General features: G+C 40.4%; 1 protein-coding gene across 5 annotated transcripts in view; it reads right to left on the reverse strand.

The window, feature by feature from the left end:
• Positions 1 to 20,211, reverse strand: part of RASGRF2 (Ras protein specific guanine nucleotide releasing factor 2) — a 148,873-nt gene that overhangs the window by 31,224 nt on the left and 97,438 nt on the right. For all 5 annotated transcript variants that reach the window (XM_075411040.1, XM_075411039.1, XM_075411043.1 and 2 more), the window contains exon 18: positions 3,952 to 4,058. In XM_075411040.1, coding sequence (XP_075267155.1) covers positions 3,952 to 4,058 — 107 coding nt within the window. The remainder of the gene's footprint in view (positions 1 to 3,951; positions 4,059 to 20,211) is intronic.

Genomic DNA, 20,211 nt, shown 5'->3' on the forward strand with positions numbered 1-20,211 from the left:
GGGGAGATGCTCCAGTTCCCTCACCATCATCGTAGCCCTCCGCTGGACTCTCTCCAGTAGCTCTTCATCTTTCTTGAACTGGGGAGCCCAGAACTGGACACAGTACTCCAGATGAGGCCTCACCAGAGCAGTGTAGAGGGGAAGGAGAACCTCCCTCGTCCTGCTGGCCACACTCTTCTTGATGCACCCCAGGATTCCATTGGCTTTCTTGGCAGCCAGGGCACACTGCTGGCTCATGGTTAACCTGTCGTCCACCAGGACACCCAGGTCCCTCTCCGCAGAGCTGCACTCCAGCAGGTTCGTCCCAAGCCTGTACTGGTGCATGAGGTTGTTCCTCCCCAGGTGCAGGACCCTGCATTTGGCTTTGTTGAACCTCATCAGGTTCCTCTCTGCCCAGCTTTCCAGCCTATCCAGGTCACGCTGAATGGCAGCACAGCCTTCTGGTGTATCTACCTCACCTCCCAGTTTGGTGTCGTCAGCAAACTTGCTGAGGGTATATTCTAACTCTTCATCCAGGTCATTGATGAAGAAGTTAAACAAGACTGGGCCCAGTACTGACCCCTGGGGGACACCACTTGTTACCAGCCTCCAACTAGACTCAGCGCCACTGATGACAACCCTCTGAGTTCTGCCATTCAGCCAGTTCTCTATCCACTTCACCGACCACTCATCCAGCCCACACTTCCTCAGCTTCCCTAGGAGGATATTATGGGAGACTATGTCGAAAGCCTTGCTGAAGTCAAGGTAGACAACGTCCACGGCTCTCCCTTCATCTACCCAGCCAGTCATGTCATCGTAGAAAGCTATCAGATCGGTCAGGCATGATTTCCCCTTGGTGAATCCATGCTGACTACTCCTGATAACCTTCTTTTCTTCCACTTGCTTGATGATGGCCTCCAGGATAAGCTGCTCCATCACCTTTCCCGGGATGGAGGTGAGGCTGACCGGCCTGTAGTTCCCTGGGTCCTCCTTCTTGCCCTCCTTGAAGACTGGAATGACAGTGGCCTTTCTCCAGTCCTCGGGCACCTCTCCTGTCCTCCAGGACCTCTCAAAGATGATGGAGAGTGGCTCAGCAATGACATCCGCCAGCTCCCTCAGCACTCGTGGGTGCATTCCATCGGGGCCCAAGGATTTGTGGACATCCAGATCACTTAAGCGATCCCTCACACAGTCCTCCTCGACCAAGGGAAAGTCATCCTCTTTGTAGGCTTCTTCTCTTACCTCCGGGGCCTGGGATTCCTGAGGGCCAGTCTTAGCACTAAAGACTGAAGCAAAAAAGGCATTCAGTAGCTCTGCCTTCTCTGCATCCTCCGTCACCAGGACACCCGCCTCATTCAGCAGCGGCCCCACGTTGTCCCTAGCCTTCCTTTTGCTGCTGATGTAGTTGAAGAAGCCCTTCTTGTTGTTTTTGACATCCCTTGCCAGCTTCAATTCCAGGTGAGCCTTGGCCTTCCTCGTCGCATCCCTGCATACTCTCACCACGTTTCTGTACTCTTCCCAAGTGGCCTGCCCCTCTTTCCACATTCCATGGACCTTTCCCTTCTGCCTGATCTCCGCTAGAAGCTCCTTGTTTAACCATGCAGGTCTCCTGCCTCCTTTGCTAAATTTCTTTCTCAGGGGGATGCATTACTCCTGTGCTTATTTTGTTAACTTTTTTTCTTTTTTTTTGAAAGAGTAAAACCTGCCCTTGACTAGCGATGATGGTGAAGGATGTCTTCAATGCATTAAGTGGCCAGAGAATGATTCAAATACCTTAAAATGTAATAAAGTTTTTGGCAGGTCTGTTGAGCTCATAGAATTTTAGTAGTTACATTGTTTTGTCATTTTTAAAATCTAACAAGCATTTCTTCACCAGACATTGATGGCTAAGGGTTCTCTTCCTTGCAGTTTGTGGTGGTGTTGTAAAATGAGGCTCTGAGCTACTGCTCTCCCAGGACTATACATCTTTACTGCCAGCATTTCACACTATTTGGCCAGACAGTAATCCTTCACTTGCCTTCCTTAAAGCAAGCCTGTCCCACATTTTTTTGGCAGAAACTAGTCAGCCATTTCTGGTTTGCTGAGGTCTTCTGTCCTTTCTCTCTCCCAAGTCTCACAACTAAACAACACAAAAAGCTGATTATATGCTCTGTTGCTGCAGCACTCACTACCTTCTGAGCCAAAGCCCTTATATTTTAAAATGTTTGCTATATTGGAATACTGGATTAAGAGAGCTAGACAATTAAAATCTGCCACCTTTGCCATGGAAGAAATAAAAGGCAATGAGTGACTTGGAAGTCCAGGTAATAGCTTCCACTTTGAAAATGCACAGTGGTGAATTTTTACTCATTACCTTTGTTCTCTAATATTTTTAAAAGAATACTATTTGGAAACATTGTGCAAAAGTATCCAGGACAATATTATATTTTTGCACCTCTTGGGTACTTTTGAAATGGACTCAGGGAACACGTGTTTTTAAGGAGAGAAAGTATATTTTTGGTAAATTGCTACAATGACAGAGTATGCTTGCACTCTTCACAGTTACTTTCTATTTATGATAGAGAATCACCATAATTCACTCAGGGCCAGCTCTGAAACTTAAACTTCACTCTAACTAGCTGTGTACAGTTGCTTAATGTAGACCAAAGTCTTATGACTCCTAACATTTTCACAACCACATTAATTAACCATCTTTTAATTAGTATAGAGGGTCAACTGAACTCATAGCAGTTACTTCATATGAACTGTGGCAGGGACACAGTAAGTATGTACAGTATACTACCAAAACACAGAACAGTAGTAGCAGACTTCTGCCGTTCCCGTTACAGCTCAAGATTTTGCCATGCAATGATTTTCATTTAACGGGTAGTCACAGAGAACTCGGTGTACATAGGTTGTTTCCAATAACTAAAGATGTTTCATCATTCCCATAATACCAAGAGAGGTTTCATCAAGATCTCCTGGGCTGTTCAGCTTTTCAAACACAACCAGTTTTCCCATTTGTGCATTTCTTAAAGACTTCAATCTCTAGCAAACTTTACCTTTACAAAAATTATTATTACATGGAGAAAAGGGAACTGACTTTGACACAGGGCAGTTTGACATTGTTGCTGTTAGCTGTGCAACAAACCCTTTTTAGATCAAGTGCTCTTGATGTTTAGCATGTAGTGACAAAGCAGCATGTAATTTCCATGATGTACCGTCTATCCAAGGCATACAAAAATCTTTGATTTCCTTCTGAAGTGCTCTCACTCCTTCTCTTTCCTTCCTTCTTTCTTGCTTTCATTCCTTCCTTCTTTCTCTCCATCCGTCTTTCTCTCCTTCCCTCCTTTGTTTCTGTCAATAATTTTCCTGGTAGTCTTCCATACGCATGCCAAAATCTTCCAACATTTGTCTCACCTGGCAGCTTAAATGACATGACTATCTATGACATTCTACTAGCTACTCCACTTTTTTTTTCCCTCCCTCTGCCAACATAGTTTTATGATTACTCATCAGACCCACAGCCCTATCAAGGTGGTAGAAGGACTAACATGAAGGACTGGTGCCTCCTTCCGTATATGACTCACAACAAATAAATAAACACCTGTATGCAAACACAGGTTTGTTAACACATTCAGTCGAAGTACCTGAACTAAGCGGTCTGTAGCATGAATGCTGACAATCTGAAAGATTAACCCATCCTACTCGTTATGTATTTCAACACATATGACAACAGTAAAGCACTCATACAGAATGTCATAAAAAGTAATGTTGTAACTGAGTATTTTCTGGAGAGCTCTGCAAGGCTGGATGAGAGATTCTTCACTTGCTTAACAGCGTGTTTTCACATTTTCCATGTTATCTTTACAGCACTGACTTTTCAGGCTGTTTGACCTCTGCTACATTATACAGCAGCACTGCCTAAAGTATTTTTAGGGAGAATGCAGATGTATCACAGATGGAGAGGACAAGGGTGCAACAGGACAATACCTGAGAATGCTTGGAGACCCAGTGGCGCAAGACATTTAGGACGCGATTCGTGGCTGCTCTGCGTATTATGAACTCTTTGTCGCACATGCGTTCAGAATTGTTAAATCCTGTGTGGAAAAAACACACATTAAAGTTAATGGAGGTAGCAAAAATTCAAATACAGTATGAATAACTTGGGTAAACTGAAAACTCATACAACATCTATGTGTAATAAAAGGAAAGATGCCTATATAGACTTTCAAATATGACCATTTAGACTGCTGAAATTCTGCAGGATCAGTAGAACACAACTATGTCCGTCATAAATAACGCAAACATCTCTTTGGGTCAGTGTGCAGTTTTAGAAAGATGAAGAATACCTGCCTGCATCATTAACGTCAGGTCTCGCACTAGTATGGAAGAAAATAACAGTAAAAACCAGAACCAGCTCAAAAACATACAGGGCCTGTAATCAAGCACATTACAGAAGGAAAGTGAGCATGATTTAGAAAGGGGAAAGAGGTAAATTTCAGAAGTCGTAAAGAAACAGGGGAGGATAGTAATTTAAACACAGAGGAGAAGAAGATAAATACAAGAAATCTTCCTTTGTAAGAGCAGTATTGTACAGGTTCTACTAGCCAACAGAAACTGTTAAAACAAGCTATTTGGTTTTTTACCCCTGGGGTGACAAGAAAGTGGGAAGGTATACAGAAAACACATTTACAACCCCAGCTGCTTGAAAACAAAGATTTGCCAACTACAGCATTTCCCCACACATCTTGTAAAGACAACTTTTTTTTTGTCAGCAATATTTGCTTATAAAGAAATGGTTTTAAAAACAAATGAGAAATTTTCTTCCTACATTCACACTATTTCTGCTTGCTTTTCTCACTCCGCTTTAGCTCTATCATAAATGCAATCTGTATCATAAAATAAATATTACATTATTTTTAAAATAATACAATTATTACACTAAACCCTCAAATTTTTTAAAAAATTGATAACTCTGAAGATACACTTGAGAAGTTTAAATTTTTCTAAGTTTCTGTTAGATTTGATCTTACACTGTGCTGCTTTCCATTCCACTTGGTGCAGAAACCAAGGAACAACTGGAAACACCCTTCCATACAACCAGTCCTTTACTATTTTTTTTGCCATAAAAGCTGTTCTAAAGCCTGTGTATTATTATAAATAGCAAAGGCAGATTAAACTTCTATTTACTCTGTGAGAAAGCCATTGGAGGTATTCTTAGAGGCTAGTATTAGTTTTGCTCTATTTTTATTAAAGATAATCCGAAAAATCCAAATTGCTGCTCTATAGTTTTGGAAAGATAAGCAGGTAAAGAGAAGTTTAACCACAGTCTTACATCTTTTACTGCAGGTTGAATCCCAAGCCCCAAATGTATTTTCTACACTTATGTTTCATGGAAGTTTTTTAAATATGGCATAGTACACTGTAGTTGACATCTAAGATTTAATATCAAAGGAAGTTTCATATTAAAACGTCTTCAGGAGTTTCACTGCCCATAAACAGCAAAGTAAACAAAATCTCTGAGGCTTTACTCAGTAAAAGGTAACCTAGGCAACATTTTGTGTGTTAATTTCCTATGCCTTTCACAGTAACCTCTTGCAGAAGCAATTAGGCATACACCTTATAAACTGTTCAATTAGCCACTTAATTGCAGCAATGAAAGCCACAATGAAAATTATGTATTAAAGCAGTGGAGTCTTTATCAAAGTAACATTAAGGAAAAGAAGTTTCAGTAAGCTGGAAGGAAAACAGAAAGAAGCCTACAGAGACAGTTTTCAGTTAGCTGCAAAAAGAATTAAAAGAGCAAGAAAGGAAAAAGGAAAACCACCAGACACCACTTCAGCAAACTTCTATGGCCCTTAGAATTTCATCAATTTTTAAGCAGTAATTAGCTTGTTGTGAAGAATCAGCAACATGTTCACTCACATCCACATTGTCAGTACTTAATGTTGATGTTTCGAACTTCATGAATGGAGATCTTCAGTTTTGGAAGAAAAGAACTTAGCCGAACATAGCTGCACATGTGAATTTAACTCCAAGTGGGTGACTCATTGCACATCTTCAGATAAAAGACTTCAAGTAAATAACTAAATCAGCAAAACACATTTTTTTCAAAATAAAACTGGAAATCTATTAACTCCATTCTGACCTTGTTTTTAAATACCACATAACTCGGAAAGCCAGGATGCGTTTTTTTCTTCACACAACATTCATAATTTATTGTTCTTTATAGACACAAAAAAGAATCCGTAAGTCCTCAAGCAACACTCACTGTCCAAGACTTAAATTTGCAGATTTGGAAATGGAATGGAGTGAAATAACCACTGTTCTCTGTATACTGGCTTAGCGTCCTTCCATTTGGATGTCTGGTTTACCTCAAGGTTTTCCTTCAGGACTTGTTTTGAGTGACAGTAGATTTCAGGTAGGTTCCAGATTCAGTAGCTTTGAAAACAGCTCAGCAGAGTTAGGCCTGAAGTCAGAGCCAGTTATGCTGGAGAATAACATATGGCGTCCTTGGACCTTCCTGAGGCAACTGAGACTGGAGCAGGACAAAGCTACTGGGACTTGTAGTGTTCAAAAATAGAAGCCTCTGCCTCTGTTCCTCTTCTAAGATCTACTGTGCTTTTCCCAAGCAAATGCTTCTGCATAGACATGGCAGGAACACAGAGCAGTTCAGGACAGAGGGACTGATCATACTCCCCCTTCAAAAAGCAGTGATATTGTTCTGGGCAATGCTGAAGACTTGCACTACAAGAGAGATGAAGAACTGCCCATCATGAAGACAGAGGTGTGCAAGTCATCCCTGACGGGTGTGGACAGATCTTCAGAAGCAAAGCATATGAAATTCTTTAGGTCTATCACCAGAAGACATTGCAAAGCGTGAACCTGTTGAATGGCATTTAGCACACTGCTGTCTCTTAGCTTTTCAATCCTGAACTGACTTGTGACTGAAGTGGGAGCCACAACTGACAGCATCAGGCAGAGATGGTTACCATCCACATCATTAAAATGCCTATCAGGCACAGGTTAATTAGATCAGTCTCAAAATTAGAAGCTACTTAATAACTGCTGCTATTCACTAGATAAGCTTAAGTGGATTTATATATATGATTTTAAAATTAAAATTATAAACAATAGCCACCATTTTTTGATCTATTCACCTACATATCAGAAGACTGTATGAAGAGTAAAGTTACACATAGACAGGTATCAGCAAATCTGCTAAAAATTAATGTGTCAGCTCCCTCCCGATCAGTACTGCAACAGCTAAAAACCTCACCATTTAAAACACTGGATTGTATCACTCCTGATGCTACGAAAATTATGTCATGCTATTAACCTAAAGAAAGTTAGTGAATATTGAAGGTGAAAGCAAAAGAAATCTCAGTAGTTCTTACAGTCACTGAATACAATTTTTCATTAACCAAAAGGTGAAAACATGTAAGAGAAAAGCTACTCAAGAACATTCATTTCAGGATCTGACAAAACTCAGAAAAAAAAGAAAAAATGTCAGCTGCAAACAAGCAAGATCAGTAAGCATAATTTCTCTTTGGTCTTCTTTGATAGAAAAGGCCTAAACAAAACAGTAAAAAAGCCCCAATAAAAACTTATTGCTATAGCTGCATTAATATAGAAGCAGAAATGTAAAACCAAGTCTTTGGCTAGCATTGGTTTTGCTCCTCCTAATTTCTGAAGTCACATGGACTTTGGGACAGAAGCTGCAAAGTGGAGATAACCAGACTAAGATCTGATGAAGCCACTGCAAAAGCTATCTAAGCAGACACCAGTAAGCTTTGATGGTGCCTTCTGTTCTTCCTGCACTTTTCACCGTGCAAATTCCTTCTAATACATCAGCTTTACTGCTGCTCCTTACTTCCTCCTCTGTCTTTCTGCCCACCTAAACCGCTCCTAATATAACTCCAAACAAAACCCTGAGCCACCATGACAACTGCAACTACTCCATATGCATAGCCTGCTTGTTTATGCGTATTTTAAAGAGCCCAGTATACAGCCTTCTCTGGTTCTGCACCTTCATGTCGCCACTTATAGACAGCCCATGTGTCTGCTTTGTCTACACTGCAAAAGGTAACCTAAATCCTCCAGCCCTGTCTCAGCTTTGCAACAGGTAGCAGTGGTGCTGGTCTAGCAGGAACGCCAAGCTATCTCACCTAATGCAAAAACACAGGTGACAGCCAGAACCTTGCTGGGCCACACATCACCTGTTCCGCCTGTCCATATGAAACAGGACCTGCACCAACTGACTATGCAAAGTATGCAGTAGGAAATTTTGTTGTGGTTTGACCTTTGTAGGCAGCTAAAAGAAAGGGTGCTGACCCACAGATCAGAACTGAGGCTTCAGGTCAGGTGTTCACCTGCAAGGAACAAGGGTTTCATCACATCTCTAAGGCATATCTCAGAGACCATCCTATTAAACAGTTTCCAGTTAACCTTTTAGCATTGTTACATCTGCTCCACTATTCCCCATACACTTTTCCTAACTATTCTGAGGATAGGAACAGTTTTTAACTCTGATTATACAGTCCCTAGCACATTATCATTCCTATCCATGACTTGACTTGGAGGCACTCTTACCCATGTAGGCTATAAATCTAGGTGGGCTGAAAGAATAACAAAATAGCCGTATCTGATCGGATAAAATTTCATCTAGCTTGGTATCCAGAAGCTTGTGAAAAGAGATCTTTAAAAGGGGGCAATTCTGAAGCGGTCTTTCCCATAGTGTGTTATCCTGGGCATTGAGCAGTTTGGGGGCTAACTACACACATTACACTTGAATCAGAAGGAAAGTAGGCATGTTTTCTTTTAAGTTCATCTTCATTGTGGTTCCAGGAGAGGAGAGAGGTGAAGGGTCCCATCTAGAAGGATGCCAATCTTTGCAATACATCAGTCAGGATTCTGGATAGAACTGCCCACATTCAGACCCCATGGTGAAATAAACTGAAACACTCCATGGTGAATATCCGTTTATCTCCTGAAGGAAGCAATCTTTCCACATTAGAAATATCAGCAGTATTTCTGATCATTAATCATCTTAGTGGGCATCTGCTTCAGTGAGTGCTACTTTCAAGCAATGTTTTTTCCCCAGTATCTATTGAGATTAATATACACTATTCCACAAATAGTTTCTTCACATAACGGTGATGCAGAAATTTTACCACAGGCTGTCAAACACAGTGATAAACTGCTAGTTTCAGTGAATTACTTCTTTCAGTATAATTTAATCACTCTGATCATGCACTTGTCTTCAGATTATGTTATGCAAAATCCAGTGTCAGCTTCAGATGTTTTTCTTACATGCACTATAATCAAAACTAATATTTTTATAGCTTCCACTATAACCAGACTAAAAAAAAAAGGTGCTGAATAAACATAAATCTCAACATCTGCAGACAAAAACAAATTATGACAATATCTTGCACATAGATAGTTCTTCTCATGTTAAAGTATAAAGCACTTTTCAGTCATAGGTATCATCATCTATCCCATTTATAAAGCAAAAAACCCACAGGCAATCAATACCTGCAGGTAGGATGTGTCTGTGTTTCCACCTTTGGAACTGCTGCACTCAGGACCAGATTCAAAGATCTCATCACATGCCAGTGTGAGACAGAGAACAGATTCTCTCCTGAAAAGCTGCTGAGAAGTCCCTGTAGCAAAATCGTATCCTTCTTTTCCTTATTCTACTGAACAAACCTGAATCTATCAGCAATTTACATTATTTTATCTTTAAAATCCACCTTCTTCAAGAGGAATATTTGTATTGTGTTAAATTCCACACTGTATATGTTAAAGAAATCAAACAAACCACATTTGCTTTTCTATTTGTTAAAAACTCTGTCTAGCTACTGTAATTGTATTCTCTGCAATTTATTTTTCTGCATTAAAACAGCAGCATACAATTCCTGACCACAGTAACTAATTTGTCAAAAGTTTTTCAGGGTTTATCTAGACAAAAAATCATTTTCATTCACAAGATTTAGGGGTAAATTGTCTGAGGTTATAAAGAGTGACTTCAACAAGTTTCTGGTGTCTTTGTTAGTAAAAAACTTCATTTCAGAAAAAGATTTTATGTGTCATTTTCACTGAAATACTCTGGAATCATGTACTGAAACTGCGTTAGCACCTAACATAGGAGAAAATTGCTCTCCAGCCTTTGAGCAGGTCACAGCAAACCCCACAGAGTCCCAGGGAAGTGGAAGGGGAACATTCATGGTTCACAAAACAGATGACAAACAATTAACAAAAGGAGTCAAATCCAGCTGTCTTGTGGTTTTTTTCTTTCTTCTGATAAATCCGCTTATGGGTACGAGTTGTAGGCCAGTTTCACGATGCAGCCTGGCTCAAATCCTGAAAGCTTAGGCTTGGCAAACATCAGTGCTACTTTCTGACCTGGACAAAGCATAAATACAAATCCCAGGCTTGGAGCAGTTTTCATCGACAGATTAAAACTGAAAAAGCCTCTCCAATATATGCAGTACCAAAGAAAAGCCTTCCCTATATATATGTACCACAAAACTAATTATAAGAAGTCTTCCCTTTACATACCTACCGAAGTTTGGATGACTGTTTAAAGATACCCATCTTTATTGGTCATACATTCTCAAGCAAAAGATTGGGTTTCACCCACGTTCACAGAAATGCGTCACAGAGCAAGCAGACTAACATGTGTAAGAAATCTAAACTGCCAGTGATCCTGCTCTCCTTTTCATTTCTTTAATTATCATATCAGGTTGCCATCCACTAGCCAGCTGAAGAATGGCAGAACTGGAAAAGCAGACCATATTAAAGAAGCATAAAGTTGATGAACTCCCACTCAGTGCATACAGAAAGGTATATTTGATCAACAATATAATTATTCCTTTTTTTTTTAGTAACTATCAAATGTGTGCATTCAGATTTATAATGGAGCAGGTCACATGAGCAGTCTGAGGCTTGAGAGCAGGAGCTATCAAGTCCAGCCATGATCTTTGTGCTACCTCAGTTTAAGAAAGAGGTGTATTATTTAACTGTTCACTATGCCAGGGTTTGAGGTTGTTTCACAAAGGACTATATACTCATTCAGCATCAGAACAAGTGACTATTAAAAAGCAGAAGAAATCAAGTGTCCAATGCAATTCAGGCTTTTAACTTCACTTTCACTGGTCCTTGGGACATATAACATGATCTTGTTCTAAGAAATATGCTGCTGAAAATCCCTGTTGTAACCACCCACGTCAGAAATAATTCCAAGTATGTATTTGATTCTTCTGTCTAAAGCCTCCACCACAAATACAATCTAACTATCAAATCAAGTCAAGGGATTATAGTCTTAGTAAGGTAAATCCCACGGATTCACATGCACCAGTTGATGTACAATAGTTTAACAAAGACAGAGCTATAGTGTCTGTATAATTTCTGCAAAACATTTAAGTGAAAGGTCAGTAAGATACTATTAACTTCTAATAATAACATTAAGGTTGCTCTGAGAATTACAATAATCTAAGCGGTTATATGGTTAAACATGAGTACCACAAAGAACAAAAATATTCCTTTAAACTCAAAGAACTGTTCAAATTTGAAAATTTTCCCCTTAAAAACAGGGTTATTGTTATAGATATAACTGGCATACACTCTTGGGATTTCTGATCTTTTAATAGAGATACTCTTTCAGGAGACTGTATCAGAGTCTCACACTTGGAAGAAAATCTTTAAAAATTGTTAAACACTGAAAACACACTTGCAGTTACAAGTTGCATAACTTGTTATTAAAAATCCATAACTTTACTTAGAAGTAAAAACCACCAAAGAGTCTAATTATTATTTTTTTTTTTGTAAAATTCAGCAGCAGTACAGGATTACATCTTTCTTTTTGGCATATTTTGATAAATATGTGGGTTCAGAGAAAATCGCATTGTTCACTCCTCTTCTATAGAGAGAAAAGAACACGTGCATGCATTTATGTATGTTGTAATCGCACAGGGAATGCGTAGCTATCACTTCAGACTACTACACTTTTGTAGGATGCATTTTCCACAACTGCAAGCAGCAGTAACTCTGTTCCCACTGGAGAACACCCTGTTCTTTCGTCAGTTCAGCAACCGCATGGAGAAAAAACGAGGAGTTCTTGTCATCACCAAAACTTAATGCTAAATTTTGGTGCACCTGCATACATCTTCAAAACCGTATTTGCACACAAGACGTTTATGAGTGTACACGCACATGTAAACTCATAGTCCAATTTTTCTAGTGAAGTCTTAGGTGAAACTATCCAAATCTTGTGCCTTTATTTATAGATATAGCTCTAGAAAAAAACTTGAATTTCAAAGGCTGTTGTTGCCAATTGTGTTTACACACTGCAGAATATCATGACAAATGTGCAATGTGGCAGCACAATTTTTTCCTTTGACTTATTTATATAAAAGAACTACAGGAACAATTGACAAAGAAGAAAAGCCATTATTTTTGTGACTGTTTTAGTACATCTTAAGCACTTTTTTTTAACTGCAGTAATGTTTGAATTATCTTCCGTGAATAATGACAAGAATGGCAACACTGCAGTTGATATTTCTGTGAATTTGTACGTCAGCCAAGTGCATTTGCCTGTGTTCCTGCTATGCCTTCGTCTTCAGGGAAGATATAAGCAATTTTTACCTGCTGATGTAATTCTCAATTTTGAGTGATCTCCAGCTCTTGGTTTCTTTAATTACACATTGTCTACACTCTCAACCTGCTCCATTAGCAATATGAAGAGTATAGCAGATCTTTTTTGCATAATGCTCATAGTCTTTTCAAGTACTATTCAAAGTAAGCTTTCAGACCTTCAACATGCTCTATGTGCCCTGCCACAACAAGGAAAGCTAAAATAAAGTCTATGACAATGTACACCTAGAAACAGAAAACTGCAAAAAATGCTTTTGGAATTTTTTCCTTTAGTTGGGCTTGGGCTGGGCTTTTTTGCACAAGCTAAAGGAAGTAGTTTGCAAAATTATTCAGATTTTTTTTTATGACAATAGGAGTAAAGGTTAAATGGAAAAGAGGCGATAATTCCAAAGAGCCAAATGCATCATTTTTCAGACCATCTGTGAACGGATAGTTGACTGTCATGCAAAATAAAAACTGGCAGGATGCGTAGTAGTCAACAAAAAGAAATCTCTGAACATTACATCCAACTCATAAGCAGCTTCCAGACCATTTATGATTGGGCCACAAACCAAGCAACTCAATAGCAGCATAAATGAACATTAATTACACAAGCAAAGCTTAGGGTCAGGGAAAAAAAAAAGGCGGAAAAATACCCTCAATCAAAAAATCCTCCCAAAACTTCTCTCCCCACCCTACGCACACCACTGGCATGCCCCAAACACAAGGGAGATACTCGGGAATCTAAACAAACCTGCCTTCATTATGAACCTAGACCTTTTGGTCAAATTTCCTACTTGCAACGTCAACATACAAGGGCTTGTTTCCTGAATGCAGTGGTCACAGCTTCATTCCAGCTTCTCTCCTCCTCAGTTTAGGAGGGCAGAGGGAGATAGTACCTAAGTACTTGCCAGAGAAGCTCAGCTAAACCACCAGAAAACATGTATTCAACACACTCCATCAAATCAATCACAGTAGGATGTGGTGACCCGTTTTGGGGGGGCAGGAATAGGGACTGTACTAGTCTCCTTTCTCAGATGAAGAAGGAATTTTTCTCTCAGTGCCAGTTTGGCTGCACAGATCTACAAAACAAAGAGTTTTCCTTGCAGCTGCTCAGGACTTAGTGCAATGGGTCAGGAAACACATGGTTCACAGTGTCATAACTCAGGACAGTGCAAATAGTTTTTTCCTGAGTAGTCAGCTCCTTCAATAAACTAGAATAAGACAATAATTCAAGAGAGAGGAACACATTAAAAAAGGGGATCCTAAATTTCTCCTAAAGTAAAAAAAATATTTAAAAATCATCATTTTCCCGGGGCTCTTAACTCCCAAAAGTAGGGATCACTTAAGACAAAATTAACCTTCATTTTTAAGTCATTGTTTTAATTCAAAGTTATTGCTCTAAAAAAACTGCAAAAGGAAATTCAACTCTATCTGGGCATGAATGTTTAGCCAGTTGTCTAAAATTGCTAAGCAACAATTTTGTTAAATTCAAAGGGCTCCTAATTCAGGAACAAAAATAGAAGACTATTCAAATACAGTACGGAGTAGGTGAATATTCAGAGGAAAGGAATTCAGGGTTATTGAATTAGAAGGCAGATTCCCAACAAATCAGTTTTAATCTCTGTTTTCATTTTGCTACCTATTTCCCAGTAAAATATCCTCTGGCAGGAGAAAACATACATGAATGTCTCATAAAAGCAGCCTGGTGAACGAGTGTTAAAACTACAGCCTGGAACAGGCTCAAAGAGTTGCAGTCAATGGCTCGATGTCCAGGTGGAGACCAGTGACGAGTGGTGTGCCTCAGGTGTCGGTACTGGGGCCGGGGCTGTTCAATATCTTTGTCGCGACATGGACAGTGGGACTGAGTGCACCCTCAGCAAGTTTGCCGATGACACCAAGCTGTGTGGTGTGGTTGACACACTGGAGGGAAGGGAAGCCATTCAGAGGGACCTTGACAGGCTGGAGAGGTGGGCCTGCGTGAAGCGCATGGAGTTCAACAAGGGCAAGTGCAAGGTCCTGCATGTGGGTCGGGGAAATCCCAAACACAAGTACAGGCTGGGTGGACAGTGGCTTGAGAGCAGCCCTGAGGAAAAGGACTTGGGGGTACTGGTGCATGAGAAGCTCAACATGACCCAGCAACTTGCGCTTGCAGCCCAGAAAGCCAACCGTATCCCGGGCTGCATCAAGAGAAGCGTGGCCATCAGGTCAAGGGAAGTGATTCTGCCCCTTTGCTCCGCTCTTGTGAGACCCCACCTGGAGTCCTGCATCCAGCTCTGGGGCCCCCAACATAGGAAGGACATGGATGTGTTCGAGTGGGTCCAGAGGAGGGCCATGAAGATGATCAGAGGGCTGGAGTACCTCTCCTACGAGGACAGGCTGAGGGAGTTGGGGCTGTTCAGCCTGGAGAAGAGAAGGCTCCGGGGCGACCTTAGAGCAACCTTCCAGTACCTGAAGGGGGCCTACAGGAAGGATGGGGAGGGGCTTTTCACAAGGGTGTGTAGTGATAGGACAGAGGGGAATGGCTGTAAACTAAAAGAGGGCAGATTTAGATTAGATATTCGGAAGAAATTCTTCACCATGAGGGTGGTGAGGTCCTGGAACAGGTTGCCCAGAGAAGTTGTGGATGCCTCCTCCCTGGCAGTGTTCAAAGCCAGGTTGGATGGAGCTCTGAGCAACCTGGTCTAGTGGAAGATGTTCCTGCTCACGACAGGGGGGCTGGAACCAGACGATCTTTAAGGTCCCTTCCAACCTTTACCATTCTATGATTCTATGATTGTCATCAGTCCCCACTGACCCCACACATCACACACACCGAGCCCCCCAGCCAGCCTGGTGGGTTGGTCACTATGTTAGCACTGGCCACCTCTACTCTGGTAACGACATCTGCACAACTCCTGAGGACCCTCCAGCCACCAGGAAGGAAAGCTGGTTGGTCTACATCAGCAGTTGTTATCACACAATCTTTTGATGGAGAACAGTGTCAGCTGTAGAATAAGTCAAACAGTACTTCCCACCTAGAGTTTTTAATTGAAATGGGGAACTCCAAGGAATTTCGGTGTACTGGTCTCAATGCTTCTCAAAACTCCCTGAATCTGCATAAGTTGGTCTGGAAATCTCATTAAAATGTGTTCCCAAGACGGAACTAGTACTCACTTTCCCAGATCCTGGCTAGAGCCATCAGTCAACCAAAAACGACAAGTAAATAAACTTGGTTGTCCTGCATAAAGAATCAGGGGAGGATAACAAATCCTACACCAACCATTTTCTTTCTTGGAACTAAGCATCTTAGATCCCTGATAGAAAGGGCAGACTGTGGAGGGTCACAATGCAAGCAGGGTTGATAAGCATGCCTGAAACAATTTCACTGATTTGATGCTAGCCCATATCTCTGAAAGGATGTTAGATGCCCACAAATTCAATCTTGAAGTTCCATGTGGGAACCCATGACCTGAAGAAGTATACTTAAAATTAACGTCTGCTTCCAACTGCTTGGGAACAGTCTCTGTGATACATGCGATCCCATTGTGCCAATTTACTCCTGTGAAGAGTTGTCCCACTGGGATAAGCTGCAGATTCAAAAGAATGAAATTCTTTGCATCTTTCAGGTCTGGATTCAGAAGGAAAATGTTTCACAAAGATTTTCCACTACAAGGAATAAGATGTTTTAACCTAGAAAATCACTGCAATGCAAAATTACTGTAACTATTACTAATAGCAATGTTTATGGCATCATATGGAATATCAACTTGAAAAAGACACACACTTTCTGTTTTTTTCTTTAGATATGGATACTTATGTACAAAGCCAGAAAGTAATCTATACTTTTCCAAAGGTTAGCTTCTAACCACTGATATGATCTGAAGCATTTATTACAGCACAACACAGCAGTGTGTTGTCCGTATATACACATAATGTAGAAACCATCTCGACATCACTGTCAGGTACTGCTCGCCTTTCACGTAACATTCATCATAGCAAGGAAATCTCTCCCTGCCTTCTCACAATGGAAAAAGGAAAGTTATAATTTCCCTTACTAACCTCGCTTAATTCTAATCTTTACTGAATTCCATACTAACTCAGCTGCCTACTCCAGAATTTCCATCTCAGGAAACATAATGCTGTAATGCCCCATTATTATTCCTCTGTTCAGAATCAGGGAAATTCTCACTGAACAGTAGAGCTGATATACTTGAACAGGGAACTATATACTTGCATTAATCTGTGTGCAAGACGGTGAGAAAATACTGTGTCTGATTAAAGCATAATGTATGTTTTTCAATTTCAGCGATCAACAGGATCCCACTGGGAGTGTGTGCCTTCATTATTTTGCATGGTACATCGCCAAGTCACATCACTCAGCTTAAGTGCTGAACGCACCTGGCAGCAGTACGTACAGCTACAGTGCCTCCTCTTGCCGCAGTCAGACGTATATAACTACAGACACACGGACATGAACATAGGATCCAATTTCTCTTGTATCATTTGGCACAAGCTGTGTCATTCCATTACTCCAATTAGTGCTTGTGCCAGAACAAACAAAACAAAAATATTGTGACACTGGGAGCTGGCAAGTAGTTTGAATGACTACAGAACAGCACCACTGGTCACAACCTAAAGTTAGGCAGCTCTCAATAAAAACTCTTGTTCAACTTCCCGATGCTAATTTTGGCCTTTTAAAACAAGCAGTCATCCTTAATCAATCTGTGCCTGATTTATCAGAATGGAAAGGCGTAACATGACCCGCTGTGTAATCTGGATCTCTATGAAACATGAATTATTACTTTTACGTAATTTTTACCCATCTAACGTTGTGACAGTAATCAAGCAAGGATAAAGTATGTCAGACTTAGAGCCCACAGGTCTCATCGGGCTCAACTTCAGTGCTTATGCAGCTGTCAAGAAATATGTCACCTGGAAAGAAGTCCATTTACATTTGTTATTGATGTTACAGTTAGGGTATGTTATGGCAGACAAACTCCTACAGCACCTCTGAGGAGATCGGGACTTTCTGTATTCATTTCAGTGGCTCCTGAATTTGACACTTTCACATCGATCACAGGCTCTTAAAGTTGACATTTTTGCCTAAGTATTTCCACACTGTCTGAAATCAAGATTTGGCAGCTTTACATCAGAAGTGGTCAAACAAAGTACAGAAAGAGCCTACAACGTTTTATCCCAGGCAGTGATCAAGAATACAAGAATAGCCAAGCCAAAATAAATCAGACTCTTGCACTGCAAAAGGGTTACACACTTCCCTCTGTACACCTTTTTTATCACTAATACATAATTTATGCATATTATTAATGCAGTAATGCATAACTGATTATCAGTGGAAAGTAGCACAGAACAACTTTTTATACAAAGTTTAAGAAAGGAACTTGATTCCTCCATAGACAGCGACGTGACCGCAGGACCATCGATCCAGAACTCACAGACTGTAGTAGATGCATTGCCAACCCTGGAAACTAGTAAGTGGCAGCGCATGGAAGTGACACCAGCAGGTACTTTTGAATGCTCAGGCATACTGAATTGCTTCAAAGAAAGCTAGTGCTTGCATTTGGCAGCTGCAGCTAGCAGATTAACGGAGCAGGTTTTGCACTTGATTTGTTGAAAATCTGCTGCAGCTGCAATGGACTGTCTGATCACTTCTGCAGACAGACTGTAAAAGCTATGGAAAAGCAGATAATACTAGAGAATGGTCTGGTCAACAGGCTGATCAGTTTTGCTAGGCTAAAACCAAGCACAACTTAGATTAAGATTGCTTCTCTGAACCACCAGAGTGAATTTGTGAAAAGAGGAGGAGCTGGTTGTACTTTCTCTGCATAACAAAGAGTCTGCTTCAGCTATTTACCTTTACTCACGTAAATAACTCAAAGGTAATTTAGCACCAGAGTATGTGCAGGCAATTAACTGAAAGCACAGTATACAAGCAATTTTTTTGTAGATGCTTCAAAAGTTCAAGCTGTTATTTTAATTGCTCCTTTCAATCACTAAAATCAGAGAATATAAAACCATCTTTCCACCTTTCCAGCATGGGGCAGATTTTCCTACATGCAAATCATATTTGTCAGAGATACTCCCCCAAAGACTTTTTCCCTACTTCTTTCTCGCTCTCTCCTCTCCCTTTCACATGTGTTTTACAAAACAAATGCTTATACTAAAGAAGCCAGGCCCTCCTGCCAACCACAAGCTTCCATCCCACTCCCATCCTCTCCCATAATATGTCACCTTGTTCTTGTGAAAAATGGTACATTCTCTACAGTGCAGATCGGCATGCTGTAGGAGGAGGAAGGCAGCTTTGAAGCATGTGGCATGTTGGAAATACTGACATACACAGCTCAAAATCGGATGACAGAGCTGTTGAAATAAAGCTGCTATGTTCATGAGGGAACAAACCATTTGTTTGGGTTTAAGTATTTGCTTCTTGTCTAACATTTATTTTCCGTGCTGGGAGATTTTTGGTCTCTAGTTTGAGCTGAGGTTGAAATAAGCTTCTCAAAGCTTCTTCAGTATATCTGCTGAGAATACAAAGAATATAAAGAGTACACAAGATCATTTTAGAGCTTGAATTCAAGTTTTTGCCAAACATTCTCCTTGAAGTCCGTGTTCAGTAGGACTATTTCAAAACAAAATGATCAATTTAACATTAACTATTTTTCTTCAAGTTGTAGTAGACATTCTTAGCAGAGAAGAAATCTGTACGTTTGTTAAGGTTATGTAAGTAGTTTTTACTTTATTTATTATTTACAGAAACAACATAGCATTATTTTGCTTATTTGGCTTCATTCATACAACTATTCAGAGATTTTAAGTAAAGCTTGAATCTCATCTAGTCACACAGAGCATCTTCATAGTTTACGAGTATTAACAAGTATGAGGATCTGCATGCAGACCAAGCAGTTTCAGTAAATGAACACCAAAAGATGTTTGTTCTTTAAAAATCAGTGCATGATATCTTACTGATCCTGAGGTAGCACTCTGATTCTGTGCACAACAGTCATAAATAAAATATTAACGAGAAAAAAAAGCAGTAACATGCTTGAAAGAATTCTACAAAGATAAATCAGGGCAATTTACAAGTATAGATTATACTGCTGTTACTTAATTCCTTTAACATCTGCAGGATTTTTGCAGCAAAACTACAAATGACTGGTGAGTATTTTGGCAGGAGGTTCCTCTCCCACATCACCAGTCTCACTCCTTTTTTTGACACTGGCTACATGACAGAGACTCTCAGAGAAGAGGAGCAAATCACTCCCGAAGACTCACTGCAGCTCCCTGGAGTTCCACTTAAGGACTACCTAATTCTCATTGCAAAGCTGGAAGAAGAGATTACAGGACTTTCATTAGGACGAGACAATTCGCATTAACATTGTTCTATGAACTTTTCCGTAAGGGAAAGAGTATTGCAGGCATTGGAACACAGCTCCTAGATAATCTCTATGTTGCTTATGGAAGCAGTCACTGATTCAAGCAGAAATCAAGAACTAGTTTTCTAGAGGTATATGAACAGGGGGAGAAAGAAACAGCTCAAGTAACTCATGCCTCTGAGCAGGCATACGTTTGTGATTGCTCAGGGTTTATCTACCACTCTGAGAAGCACACAGGTGA

The sequence above is a fragment of the Opisthocomus hoazin genome, chromosome Z, assembly GCF_030867145.1.
Source record: "Opisthocomus hoazin isolate bOpiHoa1 chromosome Z, bOpiHoa1.hap1, whole genome shotgun sequence".
Classification (NCBI taxonomy): domain Eukaryota; kingdom Metazoa; phylum Chordata; class Aves; order Opisthocomiformes; family Opisthocomidae; genus Opisthocomus; species Opisthocomus hoazin.